This window comes from Acinonyx jubatus, chromosome A2 (assembly GCF_027475565.1).
Source record: "Acinonyx jubatus isolate Ajub_Pintada_27869175 chromosome A2, VMU_Ajub_asm_v1.0, whole genome shotgun sequence".
NCBI lineage: Eukaryota > Metazoa > Chordata > Mammalia > Carnivora > Felidae > Acinonyx > Acinonyx jubatus.
In genome coordinates, this window is record NC_069383.1 from 3,110,043 (window position 1) to 3,131,464 (window position 21,422).

Consider the following 21,422-nt stretch of genomic DNA (forward strand, 5'->3'; position numbering starts at 1 on the left):
GAACCCCACGCGCACATCCTGAGCCCTCACCTGGCCACTGGTGCAGGTGGAGCGGGAGAGCAGGTGCGTGGCCCAGACAAGCTTCACTGCGATCTCGCAGTGCTGCTGAGTCTTACCTCCCTTGTGGGCCCCGGCCCCCCCCCCCCCCCCCAATCATGTGGCATCGACAGCAGTGACCGGCCCCCTGTCAGGACGCACCCACTCTCCTATTTCTCCACAGCCACCTGCCCTGGGCCCAGGGCTCTCCTCCCACTATCTCGGCTGTGCCCGCTCGTTCTACCCCTGGGGCAGGGGGATGCCGTGGATGCCCCAGGCCAGCAGAGACCTTCCCATCCTCACTGCCCTCACGCTCTAACCTGACTTCTCCCTGACGGGGACATGTCATATTGCAGATCCGTGTCGTTTTCTCAGCCACTCGTGTTTAAATCTGATTGTCTTTACTGTAAAAAAAAATTAATAAAAAGCACGCGTGTTTTGAAGTTCATGTAGTCTAACATTACAGATGAGAAAGTATGATCCGGAAAAATAACTTGTTTGCAGACACTTAGCTTTGTTGTTTATAGCAAAGCTAAACCAAACTTAAAATTCAGTGATGTTCTATCCCAGTCATAGGAAAGAATCATTTACGTGAAAATCAGTAATAATGAAAAAACCTGAATTCTCAACGACAGTAATATAGTTGATCCCTGTCATTCCTGGTGTTACGTCCTACAGAGTAGCCCACAGACACGGGTTCCTGAGCACTGAACCATCGCTCCCAGAGGAAGCAGGGCTGGGCTCCTGTGAGCCCCTGGTCCTGTCCTAATCAGCCGATCCATACGTACCCTCGTGTGTATCTGGAAAACATCACGTACGTGTGCGCTGTGTCAAAGAGCCTGGGTTAACACCTGCTCTTGGCCCCCTCGCACCGAGCGCCTGGCCAGCCGCACGTAACCGACACCGAAGGAGGCCACTGGGTCTCCTGCGGCCCCTTCCCTGGGAGCACGGCCGCGCTCCGCGCTGGCACTTTTGAGACCAGTCACCAGCAGAAAGCATAAACGTGTGGGAAAATTAGCACTAAATAGACCACAGAAAGGAAACCTGTTTGTGGCATGAACTGGATGAAGGCCCAGCATTGCCTTGTTCAGCCCCCACTGGGAACGTGCGCGTCTGGTCCTCGGGTTTGTCGCTGCTCTGCGCGGCTCCGCGAGCGATGCAGAAGTTTACAAGTAAATTGTAGGAAGTAGGCAGACTCACAAATGCAGAATCCGCAAGTAACGAGGGCAACTGTAGAGACTCTTTCGATTGAAATTAATGTTTTTGTTCTTAAAAGCTATTAATGAAATAAGTGCAGGCAAAAGAAAACATTTGTAGAAACAATTACTATAAACATACAGATTAGCTCCCAAGTTTTTGTAACAGTTGTAAAATTTAGAATGAGATGGGCTGTTCCTTAATGGAAATTTGACTTAGTTTACCAAGTTTGCCAGTTTGTGACACGTGATTCTTTTATCTTTTTATAAAGTTTACGGTATTTCCTGTGTCACAGAAGTTCTGATTGACTCATTTGTTTCTGGTATAACTGTTGATGTCTGAGGGTTAGAAGGTGGTTTAGTCGTAGTATAAATGTTTACTATTTAATAGTAACTGTTCAGATGTTTCATATTTGATCCCCTAAATTTCCAGATATAAGAGAGTGTTTCCACTGTATAATCATTGCCTTCTCTAGACGTCCTGCAGTTGGACTCCTACAGCACGTATCCTTTCCAGAGCGGCCTTCTTTCACTTTGTGATATGCACGTAAGCCTCCTCCCTGTCTCCTCACTTCATAGCTCGTTCCTGTTTGGCGCCAAACGGTTCTCCATTGTCTGCACGGACCACAGTTAATCTGTTCACCTGCTGAAGGTCAGAACTTTCAAGTCCCGACCATGACGAATAGAGCCACTGCCGTCATTCGTGTATAGCTTGCGCACGGATATAAATTTTCAACTCCTTGAGCCAATACCAAGGGGTGGGGTTGCTGGATTGTATGGTAAAAGTATGTTTAGTTCTGTTAAGAAGCCACCGAGCTGCCCTCCCAGCTGGCCACCCCGTCTTGCACTCCCGCCAGCAGAGAGGGTTCCTGTTGCTCCACATCCTTGCTTGCACTTGCTGTTGTCAGTGTTCGCAGTTTCCACCGTTTTCACCGCTGTAGAAGGGCAATCTTACGGTTGGTTTAATCTGCGCTTCGGTAATGACACATGATGTGGAGTCTCTTTGCCATCACTGATTCTTCTGTGATGTCATGTCTGTTCAGATGTTTTGCCCATTTCTTAACTGGGTTGTCTTCTTATTGAATCTTAAGAGGTCTTGGTGTATTTTATATAGCAGTCCTTTATCAAATGTGTTTTTTGCAAATATTTTCTCCGAGTTCATGGCTTGTCTTCTCATTTTTTTGACATTTTCTTTCACAAAGCAGAAGTTTTTATTTTTAAATTTTTTCTAATGTTTATTTTTGAGAGAGAGAGACAGAGCATGAGCAGGGGAGGGGCAGAGAGAGAGAGACACACAGAATCCGAAGCAACCTTCAGGCTCTGAGCTGTCAGCACAGAACCCAACGCAGGGCTCAAACCCACAAACCGTGAGATCATTTCCTGAGCCGAAGTTGGATGCTCAACCGACTGAGCCACCCCAGGCACCCCAGAAGTTTTCAATTTTAACGGAGTCCAGATTATCACATTTCTTCCATGGATCATGCCTTTGGTGTTGTAGCTAAAGTCATTGCCATATTCAGGGTCATCTCGATTTTTCTTCTGTGTTCTAGAAGATTTATGGTTTTGTGTTTTACACTTAGGTCAGTGATGCATTTTGAGTTGAGAAGGATGTACAGTCTGTGTCTGGATTCAGTTTCTTGCATGTGGACGTCCAGTTGTCAAATGATTTTTGCTCAGGTTGCCTTTGCACCTTTGTTAAAAACCAAGGTGATTGTTTCTTGGCTCTGTCTCTCGGCTTCTCTCCATTGATCTATTTGTTTGGCCAGTGCCACATGGTCTTGTTGCTGGAGCACTGAGGTCTGTCAGTGGCAGCCCCCATCTTTGTTCCTGTCCTTCAGTGTCGAGCTGGCTGCTTTGTGTCTTTGCTTTCCGTGTGAACTTTAGGGTCAGTTTGTTGGTGTGTTTGGTTTTTAATACATATTTAAAGACCTTCTGTTTTGCCAAAAGCTTGAAGTTTCTCAAGAATGTGGACCTTAGGTTATCTGGAGTCATTAATATCTGAATCGTTGCTTTCAGGTTCACGTCTTTTACTCATCTCTTAGCGTTTGATGGGTTTTTAAAGAACACATTTGGCTTTTGAAATCAAATCTCTCTCACCTTCTTTTAAACAATCCCCAAGTTCGCAAACAGTTGCAGTTAGCAAACAGTACAGATCGCTGCTTTCTCCTGAACCGCGAACGAGTACGTTCCCAAAATGACGCGCCATCATCCCTGATGTCGTGTGTTACCTACAGAAGAGGATGCTCTGCCACACGGCCACGGCACAGCCGCCAAAATCAGGATCTGCTGCTACTGTCTCGTTTGCAGACCTCATTCGGCTCTGCCTGGTCGTCCCCGTGATGTCCTTCCTTGAAAGCCACAGGGTAGCTCAGAAGCACACGTGGTCGTCACGTCTCCGTGTGGGTTTGCTCACCGCTTCCCCCGATGGAGTGCGGGAACTCCGGTGGGCGCCGTGCCCTCGCGCGGCTCCTGCCGGGGTGGTGCAGTTCTGACTTGTTGTGTCACTGGAGGGGGTCACGGGGACCCCTGGGTGCAGGCGATGCCTGCTGGCCGCCTCCGCTGTAGTAAGTCTGTGGGGAAGTACTGGGAAGTGTGCCATTGCCACCGTTCCTTTGATGTACTCGTTTATCTCCTTGTGTGCAGCCCTCTTTCTCTTGCATTCCGTGGGTTGTTACCATGCTGTCCTTGATGCCTAGACTGTCCCGACTTGGACAGTGAGAGCCATTCTGGCTTCAGGGCCCCTCAGGCTGTCCTCTCTGTGTTTGAACACTTCTGGCTTTCGCGCAAGAAAGTTCTAGGCTTTTCTGCTCTTGCGTTTGTAAATCCGTTCTCCCGTGGCGAGCAGCCTGGCTTCCAGAACGCTACGCGTGTTTACTTGCCTCGTTCCCGCGCGTGACCCATGTCCCAGCATCGCCAGCACCGCCTTGCGGGTGCAGGGCCCCCTCTCTGCCTGCACCGGCTCCCTCGGCTGGGGTTCTGGCACCCCACGTGGGCCCGATAGCTTTCCTCGTGTGCTAGGGGTGTGGTTTTGTAACTCTGTGTTTGTCTCTGATTTATAGAGATTGAGACACTACTTTTACAGACTGTCTCTTTCTGGGGTGCTCATTTCCGCTGTGCGGCTGTGAAAAGCTTAGCTTTCAGGTTGGCTCCTCCCAAGGGTGACGCAGCTCTGTTCCTGCCTGACATCTCCCCGTAATGGGGTCATCAGAGCCGCTGTTCCTCCGGGGACCGTTCTCTCCATCCAAGCCCCTGACCGCCGCGTGGGGCTCTTCACCAGCTCCTGAGAAGGCAGATCAGCCTCGCGTTTTGCCCTAGAACTTACACGTCAGACGTTTTCCGTTGACTAAACCGCTTGTTTTCACGTCTCCCATTTTCGGACAGTCCTGCCTTTTCCCACCGAAAACCGCAGAGCCGCTTTCTCGGGTTGGCTGATCACCTGACCTCGTATCTCTAGCAGTCCGTCATTCGTCATTTCAGGGTCTCTCTACTGATTGGCTTGCTTTTGCTCCGGGTCGGCAAACCGTGGCCCGCGAGCTAGGACTGGATTTTACATTTTTAAAGCACCCTGTAAGGACGTGTGGCTGAAGGAGCACGTGTCCCCGGCCCGAGCCACCGTGTCGGGGAGCAGCGTGCCGTCTGGCTAGAGCGCTGTGATGCTACTGGGCTACTCTTAGAAAACGAGGAAAGGAAGAAATGCTTCTCCGATCGTGAGACATTTATGAGAAGCTTAAGACATTTTGTGATCTTTAACTTTTCTTGTAACTCTGAAAACCAATTAAAATTGCCCAAAGGCTTCTAAGTCGGGTGACACCATTCTTTCTAAGGTGCTATACGCTGTCCGGTATTTAAACGGAATATGTTTTTGTCAGATCTATAAAGATTCGTTGGTCATCAGATCATAGAGTCCAAGACCTGTGGTATTTCACACACACACGCTGGGTGTGATGCTCGTTCCGAGCTGGTCGTTTGGGGCCTGGGGTTCTTGACCTCCCCATGAGCTCCCTGAAACAGTGCAAAGCGGCGGCCGGGAGGGGCCCTTCCTCTCAGTCCACTGTCTCCCACGAGCTTATAACCTCAGAAGGTGAAGACACACTGTCCTTCACCTGCTCTGGCTGTTTCCAGGCAGAGTGAGTGACACTGTCAGACATACAGCTGACATTTCAGGATTCACAGCTTTCCCAGGGAAGCGTGAGCCTCGAGCGGCGTGCACTTGACCGGCGGCACGACCTCCGGGGTGCACGGCCCGTGTCCCCTGAGTCTGCACTTCATTGAGCGGGCGGCTCTTGTCTTCCAGATGAGCAGAACTACCTCCTCCGAGACGCTGAGGCCGAAGTGCTGTTCTCTTTCAGTCTGGAAGAGTCCTTGAAGAGGGCACACGCTTCTCCACTCTTCAAGGTACACTTTAAAGGGAAAGGTCCCCACGGAGTTACAGATGGCACGGGTGGAGGTGACACACGCCCGGCGGGGGGTTGGGGGGGAGCCTGGTGCTCCGCCCGGGACATGTTACTGGAGGTCTTGGCCGGGGAGACCCAGTGCGCCTCCGGAGCGCGTGGCCAGGGATAACTTAATCGGTGCGAGGCATTTAAGTTGGTTTTTCTGCTTTTAACCAATCTTTGCTACTTAACGCTCTTCTCATTAAACGCACACGCAGCTGGAGAAAGAAGATTCTTGGCAAAACGTGAATTGAATGTACGCCTGAGTAACTCAAGGCTGAAGATGTTTAAACATTTGTTAGAGAAGCTGCTTGGACACACACAAAAAAACGTTCAGGCTGCTCTGTTTTTACACCTAAGGAACCAGCTGAGGCACGAGAATGCCGTTAGGGTGTATCTCCCTCGAAACAGCAGAGTTTTCCAAACGTTAGTTCTTTTCCTGCAAGTAGTTTAACACCGTGCTTTATGGAACACTTGAAAGCAAAGGCGTTAGGAAACTGAATCTTAACCATCAGAATCATTTCTTATTCGGAGCACCAACCAGGCCCGGGTAATGACGAGAACACAGGCGCTGTGCCTGCCTCGCACTTGACAGACGGAGGGGGATGATCTAATGCCCACTTAGAATTCTGTGGAAATTGTGAAAAATGTTTACACTGTTCCTCCCGATCCCACAGAATTCTTCGTGTCTTTTAGGAACATCGGTTCCAGTCACTTGTACTCCTCACAGCTCACACCTGACATAAGGACAGGCTTGTTTTTTCCACACTCACCTCCTGGCTTCCTCCACGCCCGTCTCAGGCTGGGGACTCGCGGCGGGGTGGTACCTCCTTCCGGAACTTCCCGAGACGACACATTTTGTCGAAACCCTCAGGGTAGGATTTATGAAGACTGACGTACCCTAACGATTCAAAGTGCACGTATTTTCGTTTCATTTTTAGGCAAAATATTTTTACATCACGCCTGGAATCTGCCCAAGCCTGTCAACCATGAAGGCGATCGTGGAATGTGCAGGGGGACGAGTATTGTCTAAACAGCCGTCTTTCCGGAAACTTGTGGAGCACAAGCAAAATAAGGTGGATAGAAGGGAAACAGCCGACTCCTCGCCGTCCCAGACGAGATTCACTGTTCGGTGACCGATAAACTCCCTTTCTTTTCCTTAGAGCTTATCAGAGATCATCTTAATATCCTGCGAGAACGACCTGCACTTATGTCGGGAGTATTTCGCACGGGGCATAGGTACGGTGTGTTGCCGTGTTTGTGGGCGCGAGCGCACAGCAGCGCGTCCGTCCTCACGGTCCGCCCCTCTCTTTCAGACGTCCATAACGCAGAGTTCGTGCTCACCGGGGTGCTCACGCAGACCCTGGACTATGAGTCATATCCTTTTTCTGAAGGCGGCTCGGTGCAGGTCCCCCCTCCCCACTAGGATCAGAACCGCACACATCCGTGTGGCGCGGGCGGTAAGAGGCCGGCTGCATCGTTGCAGGTGCCCTGCCGTAAGCTAGGAGCTTCTGTCTTCATACGATTCGTACTCTTAGTCTTTTCCAGATTTTTAGACGTTTGTGAGTGTCTAGTCTGTGCCACCTTGACTTTCAGAAAGAACTGCTTTAGAAGTCATCTGGGTGATGTGGGGGTGTCCTCTCAGGGGCCTCGTGTCCTGTCTAGAGACGGAACGGAGCCTGCGTGGAGAGCTGCCGGGGAGGGGCGGTGGTCCTGTGCGGGGCCCCAGGGGCGGCTGCCTGGGCTCTGCCTTGTGGCCGAAAGGGGCATCCGCCGTGACGCGGCCTCGGCTTCGCCGCCTCCGCGGGGTGGCCACGCTGGCTCTTCACGGGTGCTGGTCCCAGGCCCCGCCGCAGAGAGGCTGGGGTGCGCGGGCCGTGGCAGTCCGTGCAGGGCACATGGAAAGCTGCCCCTGATCCGGGTTGCCTGGTTTGAGTGGGTACGAGGAACGCGGTCCAGGGTCTTAGATGGGCCCTGACGCTGGTTAACTAGACTTGGGGTCCCGTAGGGATGTAAGCTTGCCTCGTGTTCGAAGCGTGTTTTCCTCAACAAACCTACGTATAAGTTTAACTGATGGCATCCGCACCGTGACTGGAGTCCTGGGCACGGGCCCGGCCGCGGCCGCCGTCGGGTGGACGGACCCGCTTCCTGCAGAGGCCCGCGTTTGCCAGCTGCTTTGGGAGGCAGGCGCTCTAGAGCAGGAAAACCAATAGGATACATATGCTGCATCTTTTTAAGATGTGTAATTTTATTCTGAGGAAACATAAATTATGTTTTGTATGATATGAATTTATGAGCCCACATTAGGTTTTATGATTCATTTGCCAGGTTTTTAAATGTTTTCACAACACTGTTAACAGAACTTCAACTACAAATAAAATGGTGTAAATAAAGACCTTGCTATCTCTAAATTATGATGTTAAAGATTTGAAATGTTTTGTACTTTGATTATTTTTATTTCTTATACTCTTTTCTTTTATATTGATATCTTGCCCACATTTTAAATAAATGTACTTTTGAACTTAGAATTTATTCTGTATTTTTTTTTTTGGCATCATTTATATGACGTGCATCAAACTGGATCACATCTTAAGTCATTCCAAGACAAAATGTATTCTAAGCTTTTCCCAAAGAAATCATTTCTGGAAGGCAGCCATTCTCTGCCAATGTAATAAGCTCCCAAGCAGAGGGGTACCCAGAACGTTCAGCCACCCCTGCGATGCGGACACCGACCAGTCGGAACCCCGGACACCACATATCCGTCCTGCTCCCGCCCCACACGTGGCTCTCACACACTTCCTGGTGGATTGTGGGTACCATCAAATAACGAGAGGCCACTGTCTCAGCAGGTAGGTCAGTCCTGACACATTTGTTACGCTGTCCTGTTCAGTACAGGAGCGTGTTTAAGCAATACCACCACAGAGGTGCTCTTACCGTGCTCATCTGGCGTGTTCAGAGTTTGCTTCCATAACGATTCCCGAAATGCCTTCCTAGAAACAGACGTCTTCCTTGAAACAGTTGTGACCCACTTGATGGTTTATTCTCTCACCGCACAGCCTCTACAGTTTAACTCTTGAACTTGGTTTAGGCGGAACACCTGCGTTAAAAACATGAACACAGAACGAATTGAATTCCATGTTGGGAATTCTTAGTGTTCCTGTAGGGCTCCGGTGACGATCACACGCTCAGGACAGTTTCTTCGGGTGTTCAGCTCTGCTGGGGTGGGACCACGTGGAGTTCTTCCTACAGGCGGAAGGGACATCACCACACACTTCGTAATTTTAAGGTACAGGTCAGCGTCTTCAAGTGATTCTCCCCTGTCTAACCCTTGACCTCCTGCGTGTTTCCCAGTGACCTGCCCGATTACCGTGTGGGCACACCCTCAGTCTTAGCGTGACTGACACGTATTTATTGTTGTCGGCTACTGGGAGTATTTATCTTGAGCTCTTTGAGTATGTGCTACGAACAGTGCATATTCTGGCATTTACTTGTATTTTTAACAAAATGTGCCTGCTTAGAAGCTAATAATTTTGCACCTAAGCAGACTTAGGAACACTCACCTGCAGAGGCACCTGGGTGGCCCGGTTGGTCAAGTGTGTGACTTGACTTCGTCTCACGTCGGTTCAGGGACTCACGCCCCGCCTTGGACTCTGTGCCGACAGTGTGGAGGCTGCTTGGGATTCTCTCTCTCCCCCTCTCAGAATAAACAAAAAAATCCCCTGTAGAATTGGAATTAGTGTCGCTACCAACGTAGATCCCGCAAGATCCTGAAAGGGAAGCAGAGTTTCCAAACCGAGAACACAATTTCGATTCAGAATGCCACCCCACTGCTTCCGTGCTCAAAAGCAAAGGCACGGACGCAGAGCCCCGCATCTGTTCAGTCTGCAGCGGAGACGGGGCGTCTGCTTAACCAACACGCGAGGATGACTGATTTGATTAACCTTTCAATTAGTGTTTTTTTCCAAAAGCTGCCAAGAAATCATCCTTAAGCACTCCAGGAGCTGTCTGCAGCCAGCTGGCTCACGCAGCTGTCGAGCACGGATTTGGCGGCTCCGGGGAAGCTCCAGAGGAACACGTAAGAATAGAGACTTCAGGTAAACGCTTCTCACGGAAGTTGATGAGAGGAGTTCTTTTCTCTTAAGAAAACGAAGTCTTCATCCTGTGTTGTCTGGCTCAGGGTTGTTCAGCAGAAGTGGGCACTACATGTGCGATTTAAAAATTCCTAGTAGCCACACGAAAATTTAAACAACTTTTAAGTGTTCGCAATTTTATTTAACGCCACGCCAGCGTATCTAAAGTATCGTCCCAGTGACAGATCATCAATATTAGATTACCGCGACGGTGGTGGTTTTCTCGGTGCCGTCTTTAAATAATCTATTGTGTATTTTACGCTTAGAGCGCATCTCGATTCTGACAATAAATTTTCATTAGAAATGGTTTCTCTGTATTTAGATTTCATGCCACTTACAGTTTAAAAAGGTGTACGTGCCCAAGCTATTCTAAGCAGGACTGTTTCCCAGCAACAAAGTTCGTGGCCGTTTTTAAGTTAAAGCTAATCCTAAATAAGATGAAAACCAGCTCCTTACCTGCACGAGGCTCGCTTCCATGCTCAGGAACCCGGTGTGGCCGCATCGTGTCTGGAGGGCCGGCGGCCACCCGTGCGGGCTCCCTTTGGCACCGTAAGTGCCGGTGAGGAGGTGGACGGTCCATCTGAGAAGCTCCAAGACCGTAGTCCCCGGAATTCTGCTCCCTGCCACAGACGGGTGGCAAAAGGGGTGTCCACTTGCAGCGGGAGGTGCAGCGTGTCGAGAGGAGAGTGGGAGAAATCCTGCGTGTCCCCGTGGTCACCGGGAAAGGTTGGACGTGTTGTAATCCACCTCTGGGGACTACAGAAGGAACGGTTGAGTGGGACCGGCCACACGACGCCACGTTCTTCAAACCCTGTGGCTTGCGAGCGAGCAAGGCCCCGGAGACGGCCCGCAGGCAGGAGGCAAAGCCCCTCAACCCAGGCACCCGCGCTCTCGGGGAGCCCTCCCGAGTCCCCGATGTCTGCTCGATTAAAAAGCAAGTGTGCAGTTAAGGAAGGTCTGCATCCGCGGGAACCTAGCTGCCTCTGCACACCCACCGGTGACTGCACTCCCACGTCTGTTCCATCAGCCGCCGTGCACCCGGCAGGCCCCATCGCCCCGCCCCCGTTCTCGTCACACCCGATGGCCGCCTCCGAGCTGCCGCGGCTGGCACGTCCCCCGGCTGTCCCCCGCCTCACCGCCTGTCCACACGTCCCCTCGCTCCGTCAGCTCACCTGCACAGATGGTCGTGTCTGTCCGTCCCCATTCCCGCCAGGCTCATCTTGCCTCCTGTCTCTTCCCCTCCCTGCTGCCCTCTGTACTGTCCCACGGTCCTAAGAAGAAGGTACCCAGGCTGTGCGGCCTTAAGTCCCAATGCCTTGGGACGTCCCCATCCAGCCCCTCGGTCCCGTCAGCCACACGCACCGCTTCCTGCTGCTCCGTCCGGCAGCCTCTCCTGCTCACTGCCCCGGAAAGCCTTTCCTGCTTCCCTCCGATCCTGTGTAAAAAACGCCTTTGAGGCATGCGCTTACTTGTCTGCACAAGCAACAGAGCGAAAACAGGTAAATCGGGCATCAAAATTCAAGCCTGTTCCGTATCAACAGACACCACCAGCAGTGAAAAGACAAGCTACTGAATGAGAGAAAACATTTGCCAATCCTGTATCACATAAGGAGCTCAGGTCTAGAGTACATAAAGACTCCAACTCCACCACAAGAAAAAAGCCTGGTTTTAAAATGGGCAAAGGACTCCACAGCTGTGTCTCCAAAGAAGGTGAGTGGCCAGTGAGGTGCTCAGTATCCTCATCGTCAGGGAAACGGAGATCACAGCCACAGTGAACCACCACCTCCCACCCATCAGGACGGCTGCTGTCAAAAAAAAGAAAAACCAGGAGGTAGAGAAATGACCCCTCGTGCACCGCCGGTGGGAATGTCAACCGGTGCAGCCGCTCCGGAAAGCGGTGTGGAGGGTCCTCGACGTGTAAAAGTAAAGCGCCCTAAGACCCAGCAATTCCACTCCTGGGTCTTTACCCAAAAGGTTTGAAAGCAGGCTCTTCGTGAGACATTTACACGCCCCCGTTCATAAGCAATAGTCGCAGCACCCAAGCGTGGGGAACAACCCGAGTGTCTATCTGCTGATGAACCGAGAAGCCAAAGGTAGCCCGTGGGCCCGACGAACACTCAGTCTTGAGATCCTGACACCTGCTACAACATGGGTCAACCCCGGGGACGTTGTGCTCAAATAAGGGAGTCACAAGGGACAAATACTGCATGAGTCCACTTCTGGGGGGGGGGGGTCCCTAGAGCCGTCAAATCCATAGAGACCGTGGGCGGTGGGCACCGGGGGCTGGGTAAGGCATGGGGAGTTCGTGTTCCATGGGGACAGAGTCTCAGTTGGGGACTGTGAAGTTCTGGAGAAGACGGGGGTGACGGTTACAGAACGAGGCAGATACGCTCACTGCCACTTAATTGGACACTTAGAAATGACGGACGTCATCAATTCTGTGTGTTTCGCCGGCTTTTAAGAAAGAAGGAAATGAAGACCAGTTAAACCAGCGAGTAGCAGAGTGGAGGTTGGGGAGAACTTCTTGCGAGTTCACCGCCTGCTCTTCCACAGACTTGAACTGAACCCTCTCAAACCCAGCGGCCAGGACCCCGAACCCACGTGTAGAGTTACACGCAAATGCATCCGTGTGCGTGCGTGCACGTGTCTGCGTGTCTTTCTCTGGCGCCCGTCACATCTGAAAAGGCATCCGACCCAGGAAGGATTAAAGACTCGCCGTGTTAGAAACAAGACAAAACCAGCAGACGGGGAGGTACTTCCAGAACGACAGAACAAGGGTCCGTGAACATCTCCTTCTCCGCCGTACGGAGAACAGACACAAATGGGCATCGCCACTATGTCAGGCCACGGGAGGCTGAGCCCTTCTGCCCCCTGAGCCAACACAGGGTTTTGGGTTCAGGTTTCAAAGCTCCCGAGCTGCTAAGTTACGCCGTCTGTGGCATTTTGGCCAGGGTGGCCCTGGAGGTCTTTCTTCGGTGCTGGGGAACCGCGGGCTGGGCAGGCGGAGCAGGGACCGCGCCCAGAAGCCTGGCTTCCCCTTCTGTTCACCAGATCGGGAACGGAAGCCCTGCCTGGCACGGGGCAGGGGCAGGGTGCCCGGGGTTTACGACTGGAAAACCATCCACACAGTTAGGTCCACTGACCCCAGGAAGGGAGGACGTGGGGTATGGAGGCCAGGGAGTAGAGATGGTATTTTCTCGGCTGAGAAGCAAGAGCGATCCCCTCCCGTGGGAACGTTAGCTTTAAGCGAGCGCCGGATGACGCGGCTCCAGCGGGCAGGCGAGGTGATGTCCGCTCAGGAACACGCACAGCCAAAGCCACGTGAGATCCGTCCCGACCCGCCGCCTGCCGGGGAGTCATGCCCAGCGCACATCCACCCCTCACGGCACGGGCGGGGGCGACGTGGCTTCCCCGGCTGCACACAGGGACGGCTCCCGCCGCAGCCCGTCCGTGCTGGGCTCAGGGACTCCCTTCTGCTGCCAGCCCGAGAGACGGGACTCTACCCGCTGGTCCCGGACAAGGACACAGAAGGTCATGCCCTTCCCTGAGGACTGCAGCGCCTACGGGAGCAGAGGGACTCGGCGCACCGGGCGGGGCCGCCCTTCCCGGTGCCTAGGAGGTTACTTTTACCACCGGCAACCCCATGTAACGGAAACCGCGTCCTGTTAACGCTGCACCTGTGCAGGGTGATGTGACGGGCAGAGCGCAGCCGACCCTGACACCGAGCAGACGTACCGATGGCCACCGGGGCAGGGTCGACTCCTCGGCCCGGAATGCCGCGCGCGTCTGGTGTTACGTGGCGAGGGGAAGCAGGGGAAGGCGCGGCCTTCACCCCCTGTTTCTCACCTCAGGGACCTGGTTGCCCCCCCCACCCCCAGCAGTGTGCACCGTGCGCCGGGCTCGGCTGCAGCCCCGGGGCGTGAGCCCCAAGCTCCCCAAGGGGTCCCATCCCAGAGGCAAGAAGGCGCAGGCAGAGCTGAGCGGAAAGAGCCAGCGCTGGCCAAGCAGGAGGGAGAATTCGGAGAAAATGCGGGCAGCTGCCCTGATGTGTGAGATGCTGGCAAAGACGGGATTTTCAGAGGTCCTGGGTGTGGGTTCCCTTGGACATTTTATAACCTCTTTAGCGGAGACTCACGGATCCACTTTGAGAACAGCAGTGAAAAATGGCACCTTGGCTTTGGGCGGCCACCGTGCCGTCAGGAGACAGCGGGTGTACCCCCTGGGTTACATCTGGAGCGTGACCCTCTAGGAATTTGGACCTAAACTCCCCGTGATCAGCCGCACTGCCCACCAACCCACGATGAACACAACCATCTGCCTTGTGCTGCCGTGTACCCTGCCTGGCCTCCGTCCCCAGAGGGGCAACATGGCAGGTTTCTGAGCGACCGACCAGCTTCCTAACAGGTGCGCCCGGAGATACGGGGTGCAGTTTACGGTGATATGGATGTACCGCTGTTAAGATTTTAGTTTAGAACCCTGTGTACACTTTCTCCTACACACTTTCCTGAGCAACATTTTGTATTTTTCAGAGGGGATTTCATCGCAGCCCCTGACACCAGGAGCCGCAGTTGTGAGCGGAGCGCGTAGCACTTGCTCCGAACTTTTCTTCACGATCCCAGTTGTCCTGATTCTTTTTCAGCCATGATTTCTCACTCGTAAGCTTTGTTTTGCAAGTGCATGCAAATGACTTGGTTTTCATTTCAATTTATGCCTATTTTCAGATTTTCCCTGATACAGAAATGATGTATGTTCATCACCCTCGTCATCCTCTGGGATCGTTAGATAACAGAACGATGAGGACTCCAGTTTTGGATTACGTGTGATACTTTGATAAAGGAAATTTCCGACTTTTAACGTTTGTGGGCCCTGTTCCTAGGCTCCCAGGGAAGCTATACTTGAACATTTACCAAGGTCAAAAGGATTCAGCAAAACCTCCAAGCGTGGGCTCTATTTCTTTGCCGTGCACACACAGTACATCTGCTTTGTTAAATAATAATAATGATAATAATAACAATAATAACCAAAAAGGAACGTTCCAGACATAAAGAAAGAAACCTCCATGCTTTCCCTAAGATTAAAGTCACATAGTCTCATGCACACTAAAAACATAAGATAAAGCCTGTCGCTTTCCGGAATGCCCTTCCTCTGGATTCTCTCTGTAACTCCATGTAAATTCTGTGTAAATAAACATATAATCCTGCAGCCCATGTTCCTTCCCCGGAGCAACCTTTGTGAAGACTGTGTATCCTGGCTGGCGGCCCCAACTTGGGCTCGAATAAGATGCTTTTTCTTTCTCTTTATTTTTTGGGGGGAGGGGCAGGGAGAGAGAGAGAGAGAGAGAGAATCCCAAGCAGGCTCCACACTGTCAGGGCAGAGCCCGACGTGGGGCTCGAACCCATGAACTGTGAGATCGTGACCTGAGCTGAAATCAAGAATTGGATGCTCAACCTGCTGAGCCACCCAGGAGCCCCTCTCTTTAATATTTTAAGGCAGGTTTGTTCTGTCTCAACCTTTCTTGGGGGAGTCAGCAGTGTGTCAGAGCAACCCCCCTGAACACAGCTGGGGGTCGTCTGGAACTCGGCGCTCCGTCCCAGCACGAGCCCTGTGTGCCCTCCGACTTCTCACGGGTGTACCGGTGACTTCTGCTATCCAACCCCCTCAGTTTGAATCGACAGCCCTCGTACTCAAGCTGTTGAGGGTTGCCTGTGACGTTCTCCGGGTGGGAATAACCTACAGGGGTTGGTTGTTTTTGTTGAGCATTATCATCATCGATTCTATTAACGGAAGGCTGGAGTAAACTCTCTGGCTACAAACACGAGACACTGAATCACTCAGCTTGGAAGAGAAGGGACACTTGCTCCTTTGGGCCAAATGGTGCCTTCAGGTGACCGAGAGCCTCGCGGAAGCGTCTGTGGCTATTCGTGACACGTGGCGGTCCTGGAGGAACTTCCGACCTCATGAGGTAACTAATGCTTGGCTCGTCTGGGGATGCACACATAGGATTGATCATCCGGTGCTCAATGGTCTCAGACCTCACGGGGAGAAACCGCGACGCGTAAGAGAGTGTATCCCAGCTCCCGGGAAGGGATCTGAGCAGCACGGACTGGCCCACCACACTTAACATCTTTAGATCTCCTTCGAGCCTTACTCGAAAAATAAAACCACGACAAGAGGAATGGGGAACCGTGCTTCGAGAGCTGAAAGCTCCCGGAAAACCACCCACCACCCACGGGAGCTCCGGCAGGCTCTGCGCACAACACATAGGGAACCTCTATTCGCAATGCTTACTTAACTGGGAAAATCGAAGTCTCGGATGGCCCAAGTGGGGTTCTTTCCACACGTCCCAATTCGTTTCCTCGTGCACACAGAGAAAGCGACCGGAAACTAGGAAGCCGTTTGGTTCCATCAGTGCTCATGGAGGTCCTCTGGGCTACATTTGGCTTGTGTTTGCTGTTGCGGCTTTTGGCATCTTTGGGCAAAATTGGCTGTGTTCTGACTGGAAAATGGGGAAAAAAAAAACAACCTGATGGACCCATAAATTATAATGCCATCTTGCAGTTAGATTTGTTTTGATAAAAGGGGGATAGTCGCAAATCGGGTCTTTAATGTCTTCTCCACAAATATTAGTGAAACAAAGGCTATGTATTGTTTGCATCTTGTCTATATGTCCATGTGTAATAACGGAGATCTTTTCTCCACTTCCAGATGGTGTTGCTAAAATTAATTTGTAAGAGAGCTCTATTTAATTGGTTTAGGGGCCATCGCTTCTAAAACTCAGAAAGATAAAAACTAACCCACATGTTTTCCAAGTTTACATGATCTGGGATGAAATTCCCTACATTCAGGCTTTTGGGGTTACTCCGTAATAAAGATGCCTCATGTCAACCGATGGTCCAGAGAGACAAGGATGGGCACAAATCCAAGACCCCCAACGCCCTTCTCAAAAGTCAGAAAGATGAGGAAGAGGAGGAGGAAAACAGGCACTGGAAATCCTAAATCCACTTCCCCAAACAGAAGCACCAGAACTGACGCCCCATCCACTGCCTCCAGTCCTGCCTCCTCCAGACGGTTGAGAACAACCAGAGAGAAAGCCCGTCTTGCAGGAGGGAGAGACAGGAGATGGAAATGGAGAGATGTTAGTCCCAACCTTGAATCTGCCTCTGGCCCGGCCGGCAGCACCCCACCCACCTCTACGGTCCCCCTTCCTGTTCCCGCACAACCACCACTGGGGCACTCGCACAGCCGGCCCCCACACCACCCTCAGCACCTCTGGCACCACTGGCCCCTCCTACCCTCACCTCCGAGGACCGGAAGCTGTCAGGCTACCTCCTGATGAGGTTCAAACCGGAGCATGTCCCAAATCAGCATGAAGGGGCCCAAGGGCTCCCCTGGACTCAAACCACTCATTTCAGCTTTCCCCCCAGGAGCCCCAGCTAAAGTTGACGGCAGGGAGCAAATTGACTAATGTCGTGATGGACACATGTGCAACACATTTGGTACTAACGCTAGTTCCAAGCCATTGATTTAATGAAAATAGACACGTTTTTGGAACTATCAACGTCAAGTATAATACACACAATCAGCTTTTACTCTACCTGAATGTGTCAGATTCACGTTGAAACTCTTGTAATCTGTCAGCAAAAATGACTTAAAATGATGGCTGATTTGGTCTCAAGGTTTCATGGGTAATTGTTAAGAGCTAGTCAGTTGTTTTTTTTTTTTTTTAATTTTTTTAATGTTTAGTTTTGCAAGAGAGAGAAACAGAGCATGAGCGGGGGAGGGGCAGAGAGAGACACACACACAGAATCCCAAGTAGGCTCCAGACTCTGAGCTGTCAGCACAGAGCCTGATGCGGGGCTCGAACTCATGGACGGTGAGATCATGACCTGAGCCGAAGTCGGACACCTAACCAACTGAGCCACCCAGGTGCCCCAGAGCTAGTCAGTTTTAAAGGAAATGTTCATGAACTTTTAAAAAGCTTCCAAGATCTTTAAACCATAAACCACTGGAGTCTTGCTAGATTGAATGACACATTGGGTTGAATTCACTGGATATCTAACTTTTTTCCAAATAAGATAAAATACTGAAACCTTAATTACCAAACATTAGGTTTATCTGCTTTTGCCTTCTTATTGCAGAGAATCTAAAGATACTTGGGTCTCCTGGTAAACATGTTTTGTGCTTTATTGAAAGTTGCACTGTGAAAAAACACACGTGTCTAGAAGTCATAAAATATATTCATAAATTTCCCACTCTAAAGAATTCTGGTGTAATAGTTCACAACTGGTAACTAAGTTTTCACTGGACACTATGGTAGCCAAGACTTAAAATTCTGCTAAATGTAAAAAAAAAAAAAATATGCTAAATGTAGAAAGAAAAGAAAAATTCAGCTAAATGTAATTATACTGCTGGAAATGATAAAGAAGCCAACTCTATGCGTGGCCAAAGTAGGATATATGTAAGAAAGGCATAAAGAATGAGAATAAGTTTTTGTTGAGAGAAAAGAAAGTAATTTTATCCTGAAACGAGACTGGTGATTTAGAGAGGGAGAATTTACAACAAAGTCTAAATGAAAAAAGAAAAAAGTAGGAAATTTGTGAAGGGGAATCTTTGGAAAGAATTTTATGTGTGGTCAGGATGGCTAAGATCAGAATAGATGAATTTTAAAGGTACACTTGTATAGGATGTGAGGGGGACGGTGGCCCCCCACCCCAGCCTAGATACACAGACACCTGCGGGAACCAGGGCAGCACCTACACTCTCCGCCTGGCTGGCTAACAGGGTGCCCTGCCCCCACACACTTCTTCGGACCCGCCCCTCCATCCCTGCCTCAGTGGGAGTTTTCCTGGGTTGCCGCAGATCTCTTCCTAAGTACCAGCCACTTTGCTGGCACTGCGAGTGCTCCACGTCCTCCTGTGGACCTGCCCCCTCCAATACCTCTTGGGCCAGAACCTGTCCAAAGTGGTACCACAAGCCTGGCAGTGTGCGAGCAGCCCCAACAGGGGCTGGCACTACTCCAAGGTGACTCCCACTGCAGGGAGAGGGAAAGATAACCACACACACACACACACACACACACACACACACACACACCAGTCAGACTATGGCCTCAGCAGTGGACTGGGGGCAGAGAGCTGTTCTGACTATAGCCAACCCCCACCCCCCCACCACCAAGGAAACCTTCCCAGGGGACAACACAGGGAAAGCACCCTGCAGTTTGATGCTACCGCGTGATACACATGCCTGGTCTGACTCAGCTCAAGCCTAAAGCGGCCCCAGACTCGCCCACTAACAGCACAGGGGCTAAACTCCTCCCACAACAGGCAAAGAGAGCCACTGCAGATGGCTGGACTAAGGGAAAAAGAGTCTCAGCCATGAGAGCAGAGCACATGCAACATAACAGGAGACACCCCTGAAGCACTGGGTTCTGGTGAATGGGGCGCATGGCACTGCAGGGCGCTACAGGGCTTCTTCAGAAGGCCATTACTTTCAAGAGCAAGAGACACAGCTGACTGTCCTAACACACAGAAACAGACACGGAGAGTTAGATAAAATGAGACAGAGGAATATGTCCCAAATGAAAGAAAGGGACAAAAACCACAGCAAGAGACCTAAGCAAAACGGAGATAAGTAATACGGCTGATAGAGAATTTAAAGTAATGGTCATAAAGAGACTTGAGAAAAGACTGGAGGACATCAGTGAGATGCTCAGCAAAGAGAGAAAAAATACCAAAAAGAACTAACCTAATCAGAGATGAAGAATACAATAGGTGAACCTAAAAAATTAAAAATACACTAGAGGGAATAAATAGTAGACTAGAGGAAGCGGAAGAATAGATCAGCAACCTGTAGGATAGAGTAATGGAAAGCAATCAAGCTGAACAGGAGAGAGAAAAAAAATAACAAAAGATGAAAATAGACTAAGGGAACATGGAGACACCATCAAATATAATAACATTTGCATTATAGGGATCCCAAAAGGAGAAGAGCAAGAAGGGGGCAGAAAATTTATTTAAAGCAGTAATAGCTGAAAACTTCCTGAATCTGGGGAAGGAAACAGAAATCCAGATCTAGGAGGCACAGAGAGCCCACAAAAAAATCAATCCAAGGAGGTCCACACCAAGAAACATAGTAATTAAAATGGCAAAAGAAGTGATACAGAGAATTTTAAAAACAGAATGAGACCAAAAAAAAAAAAAGGTTACCTACAAGGGAAACCCCATAAGGCTATCAGTTGAGTTTTCAGCAGAAACTTTGCAGGCCAGAAGGGAGTGGCATGATGTATTCAAAGTGCTGAAAGAAAAAACAAAAAACCAAAAAACTTCCAGCCAAGAATACTGTATCCAGCAAAGTTATCATTCAGAATAGAAAGAGAAGGAGTTTCTCACACAAACAAAAGTTAAAGGAATTCATCACCACTAAGACAGCCTTAAAAGAAATGTTAAAGAAGACTCTTTTGAGTGAAAATGAGAGACCATAAGCAGGAGTAAGAAAAGTAGGAAACACAAAAGCGGCAAAATTAAGTATATCTACAAAAGTGACTCAAGGACTCACAAAATAAAAGAATGTAAAGTATGACGTCATATACTTAAAATGTGTGTATGTGGTGGGGGCGAGGAGTAGACATTTAGTGCTTCTAGAACGGGTCTAAACTGAAGCATCCATCAAATTAATATGGAATTCTATATGCATAAGATATTATATACAAACCGAATGGTAACCACAAATGAAAAACCAGTAATAGCCATGCAAAAAAATAAAGAGAAAGGAATATAAGAATATCACTAAAGAAAGCCAACACATCATGAAAGAAGAGACCAAGGAAGGAACAAAAATAACTACTAAAACAAGTAACAAAATGGTAATACGTACATATCTGTCAATAATTACTTTGAATATAAATGGACCAAACCCTCCAATCAAAAGACACAGGGTGACAGAATGGATTAAAAGCAAGATCCATTTTTATGGTACCCACAAGAGACTCATTTGAGACCTAAAGACATATGCATATTGAAAAAGTATTTATTATGAAAATAGAAGCGAAAAGAAACCTGGGGTGGCAAAGGATTGGACAAAACAGACTTTAAAGCAAGACCGCAATAAGAGACAAAGAAGGACACTACATAATCATAAAGAGAACCCAACAAGATAGAACAATTGTATATATTTATGCACCTAACATGGAAACACCCAAATACATAAGGCAGCTAATAACAAACATAAAGGAAATAATCCATAGTAACACAATAATAGGGAAGTTTAACAGCCCACTTAGATAAATGGAACAACCATCCAAAAAGAAAATCAACAAGGAAAGAGTGCCTTAAAATGACACACTAGACCAGATGGACTTAAGAGATATATTCTGAACATTCCATCCTAAAACAGCAGAATACACATTATTTTCGAGTGCACATGGAACATTCTCCAGAATAGACCACGTATGAGGTCACAAAACAACTGTCAACAAATTTAAAAAGACCAAAGTCATACCATGAATCTTTTCTGACCACAACACTATGAAAGTAGAAATCAAGCACAAGAAAAAAATCTGGAAAGACCCTAAATACATGGAGGTTAAATAGCATCTACTAAACAATAAATGGTTCAACCAAGAAATAAAA

The 21,422-nt window shown here is 49.7% G+C and overlaps 1 protein-coding gene and 1 long non-coding RNA gene across 5 annotated transcripts in view; one reads left to right on the plus strand and one right to left on the minus strand.

Moving 5' to 3' along the window:
* PAXIP1 (PAX interacting protein 1) overlaps positions 1-8,193 on the plus strand; it is a 51,387-nt gene extending 43,194 nt beyond the window's left edge. Inside the window, 4 exon segments of the mRNA XM_053217828.1 lie at positions 5,527-5,627; positions 6,607-6,741; positions 6,829-6,904; positions 6,982-8,193. Of these exon segments, the coding sequence (XP_053073803.1) occupies positions 5,527-5,627; positions 6,607-6,741; positions 6,829-6,904; positions 6,982-7,091 (422 nt within the window). The 3' untranslated portion in view covers positions 7,092-8,193.
* Positions 1-21,422, minus strand: part of LOC113596762 (uncharacterized) — a 29,888-nt gene that overhangs the window by 1,866 nt on the left and 6,600 nt on the right. For 2 of the 4 annotated variants that reach the window (XR_003417581.2, XR_008296528.1), the window contains exons 2-5: positions 16,084-16,291; positions 10,252-10,551; positions 9,226-9,887; positions 8,600-8,762 (exon numbers count right to left, since the gene is read on the minus strand). This is a non-coding gene — a long non-coding RNA (uncharacterized LOC113596762). Of the gene's footprint in view, positions 1-356; positions 441-8,599; positions 8,763-9,225; positions 9,888-10,251; positions 10,552-16,083; positions 16,292-21,422 lie in introns of all 4 variants that reach the window. The other 2 variants (XR_008296530.1, XR_008296529.1) reach the window with 2 other exon arrangements.